Source organism: Stegastes partitus, unplaced genomic scaffold (assembly GCF_000690725.1).
Source record: "Stegastes partitus isolate 25-593 unplaced genomic scaffold, Stegastes_partitus-1.0.2 Scaffold1547, whole genome shotgun sequence".
In the NCBI taxonomy this organism is placed as follows: domain Eukaryota; kingdom Metazoa; phylum Chordata; class Actinopteri; family Pomacentridae; genus Stegastes; species Stegastes partitus.
In genome coordinates this window covers 53751-64134 of record NW_007579278.1, presented here as the reverse complement: position 1 = coordinate 64134, position 10384 = coordinate 53751, and the positions used below count along the sequence as shown (strand labels likewise).

The following is a 10384-nucleotide window of genomic DNA, read 5'->3' as shown; positions in this document are numbered from 1 at the left end:
CGTTGTTGTCCTTGCATTTCTTTGTTGTAGGTTTTTTGCATCTTTTTGCTCATTTTGTGCCTCTTTAGACTTTTTTTGTCTTTCTGTGGTTGTTTTGTGTTTGTGGCTTTCGTCTGCTTGTTTGTGGTCATTTTGTGTCTCATTGGAGTATGGAGCTGATGTTTTGTCATCTTTACGGCTGTTTTGTGTCTCTTCATGAGTTCAGAAGCAGCAGAACATTGAATAGCAACAGTTTGTAGTTTTTATCATCATTCAAAACATCTAAAAATCTATAAATTAATACTATTTTCTGATTAATTGCAAATACTCTAACATGAAAAAACAGTTTTGGGGGATTTTCCAGGTATGGTTTGATCAGATGTGACAACCTGACGACTGTTTTGATGAAAAAATCTGATGTCAGGACAGAAAAACATGATTGTACATGACAGTGAATTAATTGTGGTGCATCCAGCATTTACAGGGTCATTGTTTTTGGTCTTATTGTGTTTTTTTATTTGTCTTTTTGTGCTTGTTTTATGTCTAAAAGTTTTAAATTCATCTTTAAAAGCTGCTTAAACTGTGGCTTTAGCTTTACTTTTGTGCTTCTTGTCTGGTTTCTGCTGCTGTAAAAGTGTGAATTTCAACAAAAGTGACTTTATCTGAAGCTCATCTGATCTTTAATTCAACATTTTCTCCTTTTCTCTGAAATTCCTTCCTGCTGATGTGCAGAACTGATTAACTGGAGACATTTATTGCGAGCAGACATGCAATATTGAGTCATTTCCTCAATAGATAAACGTCTAATCTTTGCTTCCTGATTTGTGTTTTCTCTCTGTACTTTTAGGAGTTGTGTGATAATCTCATGTTTCAGCTCATATTTGTGCAGAAACTTCTGACTGAAGAAGCTGCTGGGTTGTGTTTTCCTCAGTGAAGCTCAGCCGGCCGTCTCAGATCTTATCGGCTCATTAAACGTGCTTCATTCTCATTTGAAGCTTCCAGAAGCTTCACTCGGCCGTTCTCACCTCATTTCACAGAGTGTCCGAGTCTCTGCCCGACTGGTCGGGGCTCGGTCGGACTGGTTGTACTGGACAGCTTCCAGGTGTGAAAGAAAAGCTGCTTCTCAGTGAAACTCACCCGAATGACTAAAGGATTAAAAATGTGTCTCACCCGCCTCACCGGTTCAGACCCATGTGACGCAACCTGCTTCACTTTGGTCTGAACCGAGGATGAGGCTTTTCTCCTGCACGGTACAGTTAAAGTCAAAATAACTTTATTTATATAACAAAAACAAAGCAGGAACTAAAACACAGGAGATAAAACAGCAAATATGTCAAAGAGGAAAGTCAAAGAACCAAAATGCAACAGTTTAAAAAAAAAAAAAGTCAAATAACTCCAAAAACACTGATTAGGAGAAACTTTTATGATAAAAAAAAAGTCCTGTAAAGTTTTAAAGAAAATCTTTGGGAAGGAAAACATGTTCAGAGACACACAAGGCTGCATATTGAGCTTATTATATATTATATAGATTTTTTTCTCTTTTTCACACTTTTTCAAAGATAAATCCACTAATTTTATTTATTTATTTTTAACAATAAAGCTCTGTATACAAGATGTTTATGTAAAACTCAAACTGCACTTGATATGATCTCATTAACAGTAGATTTAAAATCATATTACTGGTTTTACAGCAGTATTTTTGGCAAGTTTCCGTACAGTTTATATCACAAAACCCAACTAATAAGTCTGATTATTTGTAATGTAACACTTTTTAACCACATTTTTAGGTAATTTCATTACTTTTGATGCATTTAAATACAATTTGTTAAACATTTAAAAGCCAGAAATGCACATTATGTAAAAATTAGGGGAATTTTAATTTGGGAAATTCCTATTTTACTGCAGCTCTTGTGCACCACTTGCCAGAATTTCGTCTTTTTATCTACTTTATTTCCATTTACAGTGTCAGTCTAACTGTTTAATTGGATATTTAAGAGCCTCTAGGCTCATGGATTTGCTGCCTTTTAAAACTTTCAGTCCAAAAGTTGGATCTTTTTTTTGTATTTCTTGTCCCTGTGTCCCAGCAGGTGGCGCAGTTGTCTGTGATTAGTCCTTTAGAACCCTGATTCCTTCAACATTTCAACTCTAGCAGTGACTCTGCTTCCTGGTTTGTTCCATCTTTTTTATCTCTTGGTTTGATTTACTTTCAGCCAAGATGAAAAACAAGATAAAACGCACCGGTGTGACCTTTTATTTTACGCCACAGATGAACGTTTCTTACGCGCTGCTGTGACCCAAAACGGTGCGCGTTTAGTGTCGGTGCGTCCGCAGGAACCGGATCACCGCAGCAGCCTCATTGGCACATGTCCCGGCGGGGTGGAGCGTAGCGGGGGCTGCCTCCTGATTTGCGGTCTTGTTTTTGTCAGTGCAGCTGCAGCGACCGTCAGGAGAAGGAGGGCAGCGTCCGAGAGCCGCCGCTGGATGAGATTTCACCGCTGAGAGAGAGCAGAGCAGCGGGGCGCAGTCCGGATCCAGAACCCGGAGCGGTGACGCTGCGTTTAAAGGAGACTCTGAAGGGCAGAGTGAAGGAGGGTTGTTATCCGGGGAGGGGGAAGCTCATCCTCTTACCTCCCTCTGAAGGAGTATTTTAACTGTGGAGCTTCCTCGTCGCCAAATGGATGCGAGTGCGTGAGGAGAATCGCTAATGAACGGCGCGCTGCGTCCTGCCGAGGCGCACCGCGTCCCTCGCTGCTTCTGAGGGCCACAGCAGAGCCGAGCACCGGGGCCTGAGATTTTCTCACCTTCACGGCAGGAATTAATCATCTGAGCTGCTAGTTTTTTTTTTCTAACTTCCACAATCAGAGAGGTGGATACAAACCCCTCCAGGAGCTGCGCAAAAAAAAACAAACAAAAAAAGACGTCAACATGGGCAACAGCTTCTCCAACATCTCTGCCTTCCAGTCGCTCCACATCGTCATGCTGGGTTTGGACTCTGCGGGGAAAACCACCGTCCTCTACAGGCTGAAATTCAACGAGTTTGTCAACACGGTTCCCACGATCGGCTTCAACACGGAGAAGATCAAGCTGAGCAACGGCACCGCGAAGGGCATCAGCTGTCATTTCTGGGACGTGGGGGGCCAGGAGAAGCTGCGGCCTCTCTGGAAGTCCTACAGCCGCTGCACCGACGGCATCATCTACGTGGTGGACTCCGTGGACGTGGACCGGCTGGAGGAGGCCAAGACCGAGCTGCACAAGGTGACCAAGTTCGCGGAGAACCAGGGCACGCCGCTGCTGGTCATCGCCAACAAGCAGGACCTGCCCAAGTCGCTGCCGGTGGCGGACATCGAGAAGCAGCTGGCCCTGCACGAGCTGACGCCCTCCACCACCTACCACATCCAGCCTGCGTGCGCCATCATCGGCGAGGGGCTGCACGAAGGCATGGACAAGCTGTACGAGATGATCCTGAAGAGGAGGAAATCCCTGAAGCAGAAGAAGAAGCGGTAACAGCCGCTGACTGAGAGGAATCCAGGTTTACTTTGCAGTGATTTGAGCCTCCTGTGTTTGGATTAAAGCCCTGCTGAGTGATGCACACAAGGAGCTGCCTCAGTGGATAGAAACACAACTTTAACCAAAAAAAAAAGAGAGAAAAAGACAATAAAACAGACTTGAATTGACTCTGTGGAGCTCCAGCATTGAGGATTAAAACGGGCTGGCCCGTTTACCTGCTGCTTTAACTCGGACTCAGTTTGGACTCTGATGTTTTTTTTAAAATTTCCATCCACAGGTTGAGTTTGTGGAGATGAGTTTGATTTTGCACGTGGCTCGGGACACTTGTGGCCCCTGCTCTAATTTTAATTTCTTTCTTTTTTGTTTTGTTTTGCCGGAACCAGACATCTGTAGTGTCAGCCTCTGATTCTGGATGTCATGCAGACTGTTGATTTTGGAGCATTGAAGTAGCCTTCCCTCTGCATGGTGGACTGAAGACAGAATCCACTACTTTGCACTTTTCATTTGCTAACAAACAGTAGAGAACTACACTGTACGACTAGAGGAGCAGATCCAGGTGGTTTATGTACCAAGAAGCCAAAATTGAAGTATTTTTTGTATATTAAAAGATTTTAAATCCATGACTTTTGGGGTGTTCATTTGTTTCTCAGACGTGACTTCCTCTTTGTCCAGGTGCTCTCATCAGGTGTGGGTCAAACGGAGGTCAGAGGTCACTCAGGAGGAGAAAAAAAAAAGGTTTTCAATCCTCCTCACGCGAGCCGAGCCGGAGCTCGTTTGTGAAATTTATGGACCTGCATTGCGGTTCTGTGTTTACAGCGGAGCTCTAATTGGACTGACGCTCGGCGGCGTCTTATAGATTTCCGTCACTTCTTGCTCGCTGCTCTCTAATTAACCAGAGTCGCTTCTTTGGACGAGTTTAGGCGTCCGAGGAGGCAGAAAGTGGAGCTTCTGTTTGGAGGTTGGTTTGCTTGAAGTACAAGATACTGCTGGTAATCTTGACATGAGCAGTTTAGTCCATGAAATGCTGTCATCAACTCAACCGTCTCTGATTTGCTGGAAACTTTTGGTATCTTTTGACATTTCAGCTCAACTTAACAGGTGCTGATTAATATGTTTGAAGAATCATTTTGAAGCTCCAGAACTCTGCTTGGATCAAACTGTCCAGCAGTACTTTTGGTTTTTGTGCTACAACTTGCTCAATCGGAGATAAAAGTTCAGCTTTCTTTTTCATGTTTCTCATCAAGAATTTCATCTTAAAGCTGATTTTCTATGTTTAGTTTTGTATTATTGTGACATGAAGCTGCTTGTGGTTCAGATCATCACCGTCGCTTCTGCTTTATTGCTTTTATTTTGTAAATATGAGCTCAAAGATGAGATTTTTAGTTTTTCTCATAGCTCAACTGACTCATAATCGGAAAATATTTGGTCTAAATGTCCAGTGTTGCAGATTCTGAATCAATGACATGATGAGAAATAACAGATTTTTGTCTGTAATAGTTTCAGAGATGTTGTCCGATAAACAGCCTTGAATTTCAGAGATAAAATGTGCTTAAGGCGGGTCGACAGGCAGTTTAAAATGAAGAAATATCAGAAAGTATTTGATGTGTCGTCGTAAAATACCACAGAAAATGTTTTAAATATCAAAAGTTTATGATTTCTAAAAGGTTTCAAACAAATCAGAGATGGTTGAGCAGAAAATAAGCCAATTATTCAACATTTCGTGGACTAAACTACCTAATTAATGTGCAAACAAATGTGCTGAAAGCCTCAGAAAGTATTTTGATATTTCAAGCTACCATTCCACAAATATCTTTATAAATATCCACATTTAATGCTGTAAAGATTTCAGGCACATCAGAGCCGGTCGAGCAGAATATAAAGCGTATAAAGACGTTTCTATCACAGAAAAAAAGCACAAATTGCTGCAGAAAAATTCGGCAGCGAAGACGCTTTCATGTTTGTGACTGGTTTGAGCTCCTGGTTGCGTCACGCTGAACTCTGCTTCACCTGTAATCCTGTCACGCTGTAATTTGTTCCAGAGGAAAGCTGAAATTATTTTTTTGGATTAATAAAGAGGCCCGCTGACCTAAATTTGTATCATAAAGTTATCGTCTAAAGCAAAAATTAACCTCGTAAATGTAAATATCTGCTGTTTTCCTTTCTGAAAGGTTTTTATTTTTCTCGTTTGAACAAAAAAACTGTCTGAAAGTGAGATATTATGACCTAAAATAGTGAGAAATTGAGGAAACTGTTCATGTTCATTTTCCTGAGCGGCCCATAAAACAGGTGTAACGAACTGACATGACTCTGAACTCTTCCAATCACATCTTCACGCTCCTCGTGCTCCGTTTGACTCGTTAACTCACTGAACAGCATCTGAAAATAAATAAAGGTCCAACGTGGAAAACACAAGAGAGGAAAGAAGAAACTGCAGGTCAGGAACAGACAGGAAGATGCTGCCAAATGTGTAAAACTCTTCTTCAGACGGAGTAATGATGATGACGAGAAGAAGTTGTGATTTGCAAACGTGAACCGTGTTCTGAGACGGAGCAAAAAAAAAGTCCCAGTGATGAACTATATTAACCTCTTCTTCTTCATTAGTGCGATGTGGGAATTTAGTTCCTCTTTTACTGTGTTTCATGAGCTTTATTCTCCACGTTGTCATGAGCCGGGGAGGAGCTCCGTGTTCCTGGTGATGCATCAGCTGTTGAGCAACTTTCAGGCTTAAACTTTGACCTACTAACAAGTTCAGATTTGCCTGCGAAGCACAACTACACAAAGGTTTGTTTGTAGCTTCTTTGTCATTGCTTTCGCTGCTTCACGTCTTTTTTTGCCATCGGTCACATATTAGATGAGATGGGAGTTGTCACCGTGGTAACCCAGGAAATGCAGGAAAGCCTTCAGATATGTAGTAAAGGAATCGTGTTTGAACTTAAAGCACATTTTTTCTTAAACTTGCCGAACTTCTAATGTGTCAAAGAGTCAAACAAAGTGTGATATTGTCCTAAACTGAACCAGGAAGTGACAGAAAACCTGAAAACAAAACGTAATTCTGAGTCCATCAGGAAAAAGACAAAAACTAGACAAAAAAAACAAAACAACGAGGAGACAAAGCTGTCCAGGAGAGACATAAAACAACACAAACAAGGCACAAAATTAAACAAAACAACAAATGCTAGACCCAAATTGACATAAACAAGAAGCAAAAAGACAAAAACGAGGCACAAATGACATAAATGGTGCACAAAACTACACAAAAACAATACAAAATGACTCAAACAAAACAAAATCGACACAAATGAGACACAAAATGTCACAAAACTACAAATATGGGGCACAAAGCTACACAAAAATGACAAAAACTAGACACAAAACTACATAAAACAACAAATGCTAGACCCAGATCGACACAACCAAGAAGCAAGAAGACAAAAATGACGCACAAATGACATAAATGGTGCACAAAACAATGCAAAATGACAAAAACAAAACAAAAAAACACAAATGAGACACAACATGACAGAAAGCAACAAATACAAGACAGAAAACAACCCAATAAAAGGCACAAAATGACAGAAATGAGACACAAAACTACACAAAACAGTAAATGCTAGACCCAGATTGACGCAAAAACACAAAAACGAGGCAACAAGTGACATAAATGATGCACAAAACAACACAAACACAATACAAAATGACAAAAACAACACAAATGAGACACAACATGACAGAAAACAACCCAATAAAAGGCACAAAATGACAGAAACAAGATACAAAACTCGTTTTCGTTAGTGTTCATTGCAGCGACAGCTTAAGATAAATATGAGAAATAAAAATAACACATATAAGACACAAAAAAAACACAAATGAGACACAAAATTACACAAGACTACAAATAAGGGACACAAAAGTAAACAAAACAACAATTGCTAGACCCAGATTGACACAACCAAGAAGCAAAAAAACAAAAATGACGCGCAAATGACATAAATTGTACACAAAATATTGCAAAATGACAAAAAAAACAAAAAAAAAAACACAAATGAGACACAAAATTACACAAGACTACAAATAAGGGACACAAAAGTAAACAAAACAACAATTGCTAGACCCAGATTGACACAACCAAGAAGCAAAAAAACAAAAATGACGCGCAAATGACATAAATTGTACACAAAATATTGCAAAATGACAAAAAAAACAAAAAAAAAAACACAAATGAGACACAATGTGACAGAAAGCAATAAATACAAGACACAAAGCAACACAATAAAAGACACAAAATGACAGAAACGAGACACAAAACTATAGTTTTCGTTAATGTTCATTCCAGCGGCAACTTAAAAATAAATCTAAGAAATAAAAATGACACATAAAAGACACAAAATGACACAAGACTACAAATACAGGACACAAAACAACGCAAAAAAAATGACAAAACTAGACACAAAACTACACAAAACAACAAATACAAGAAGACAAAAACGAGGCACAAATGACAAAAACAAAACAAAAATGACAGAAACGAGACACAAAACTATAGTTTCCGTTAATGTTTATTCCAGCGATAAGGTCAATCTAATATCCTGTTGTTACAGTAATAAACAAAGTTCAGTAAACAATTATATAGTAATTAACTATAAAACTACAGTGAACCACGTGGACCACAGCCACCTGTGTGTTTCTGTAAACTTCATATTCTACAGATCAACACAGTCACTAACTGTTCAGATCACAACAGTCCATCTTCTTTCTTTGCTGTGATTGTGCAGGAAGCTGGAGCCTCCTGACCGTGAGCCTGCTGACATCAGCCTCCCGCCTTCACGCCGAGGCCGCTCGCTCTGCTAAAGCGAATGTTTTATTGGCACCGACTGAAATAAACGTCTCAGCCAGCAGCTAAAATGTTGCCTGGTAACAGCTGAAACTAAAACCGTCCAGCTGTGAGCATAAAAAAAAACAATGTCGATATTTAGGAGCCGGAGCAGCCAATCGGAGGCCGGCGTTCACCCGGGCTGGGAGTCGGCGTTTGTTTCACTTTGTTTAGATCGATGGAGCAGTTTAATAACGGTTAGAGTTTATTCTGTTTTATTCTCACACAATGAATTTTATTTTCCCTCCAAACTGACGAATCGACTAATGAGTCAGTGGAAGCCGCCGCCGCAGCAACAAACAGGAAACCTCAGTTTAACTTGAAACAATCTCACGTCAACAAGCTTCTGACATTGTTCAGAGCTGGGCCACATGTTTCTCCGTTTCATGTCTCCAAATTAAAAGCCTTTTTCTAAGTCGAGGTTTAAAATAGACACGAGAAAAAAAAAGCCGCAGAAGACAGCTCACTTTGAGGAATATGGTGATTGTTTGATGCTGTTTTTTTTTTTTCTGATGCTCAAAAAAACAGAATGTGGTTTCTCACAAAAAAAAAAGGCCTGTCATCTCAGGACTACCCGTCACCATGGCAACAGCAAAGCAACCCGGTCTATCCTCCAGACAAAAAACAGATTCCCCTCCTCGCAGCTGTCTTCGGTTTTTATCCCGACGAGAAGAGTCGCAAAGTTTATTATTATCCTGTTCCCTTCGACGCAGACAAAAGAAAAAAAAAGAAAAAAAACAAAGCCTCAGTTTCTATAGTTTTAAATATTCCGTATCATCTTCTTCCCTTTGAAGCTATACGATGTTTGCACTGAGTGAAATATTCAAAGCAAAGACTTGTTCCTCCTGCAGCGTTCCACCCGATATTCTGTACGTCTCGTGCGTTGCTGCCCCCGAATTAGCCTCACAGTCATCGAAAATTAAGCAACTGGGGTTCGAATAATTAAAAATGTACCGCGCGGACANTATTAGATGAGATGGGAGTTGTCACCGTGGTAACCCAGGAAATGCAGGAAAGCCTTCAGATATGTAGTAAAGGAATCGTGTTTGAACTTAAAGCATATTTTGTTCTTAAACTTGCCGAGCTTCTAGTGTGTAAAAGAGTCAAACAAAGTGTGATGTCGTCCTAAACCGAACCAGGAAGTGACAGGAAACCTGAAAACAAAACGTAATTCTGAGTCCATCAGGAAAAAGACAAACACTAGACACAAAACAAAGCAAAAAGGAGACAAAACTGTCCAGGAGAGACATAAAACGACACAAACGAGACACAACATTACACAAAACAGCAAATGAGAGACCCAAATTGACACAAACAAGAAGCAAAAAGACAAAAACGACGCACAAATGACATAAATGGTGCACAAAACAATGCAAAATTACAAAAACAAATAAAAAAACCCACAAAAGAGACACAACATGACAGAAAACAACCAAATAAAAGGCACAAAATGACAGAAACGAGACACAAAACTACACAAAACAGCAAATGCTAGACCCAGATTGACGCAAAAACACAAAAACGAGGCAACAAGTGACATAAATGATGCACAAAACAACACAAAATGACAAAGACAACACAAATGAGACACGACATGACAGAAAACAACCAAATAAAGGACACAAAATGACAGAAACACGACACAAAACTCTAGTTTTCGTTAATGTTCATTCCAGCGGCAACCTAAGATAAATCTGAGGAAGAAAAGTGACACATATAAGACACAAAAAAACACAAATGAGACACAAAATGACACAAGACTACAAATACGGGACACAAAACAACACAAAAAATGACAAAACAATAAATACAAGAACCACATTGACACAACCAAGAAGCAAAAAGACAAAAATGACGCACAAATGACATAAATGGTGCACAAAACAATGCAAAATGACAAAAACAAAACAAAAAAACGAAAATGAGACACAACGTGACAGAAAACAACAAATACAAGACACAAAACAACCCAATAAAAGGCACAAAATGACAGAAACGAGACACAAAACTATAGTTTCCGTTAATGTT

At 39.9% G+C, this 10384-nt stretch overlaps 1 protein-coding gene across 1 annotated transcript; it reads left to right on the top strand.

Moving 5' to 3' along the window:
* The first annotated feature begins 2398 nt into the window (after window positions 1-2398).
* LOC103371227 (ADP-ribosylation factor-like protein 4C) lies at window positions 2399-4106 on the top strand. The gene has a single exon (XM_008300478.1). The coding sequence runs from the start codon at window positions 2905-2907 to the stop codon at window positions 3481-3483; it is 579 nt and encodes a 192-aa protein (XP_008298700.1). The 5' UTR covers window positions 2399-2904; the 3' UTR covers window positions 3484-4106.
* Window positions 4107-10384: the final 6278 nt, after the last annotated feature.

Excerpts from the sequence above, each read along its gene's own strand:
- LOC103371227 (XM_008300478.1), top strand. The coding sequence starts at position 2,905 with ATGGGCAACAGCTTCTCCAACATCTCTGCCTTCCAGTCGCTCCACATC.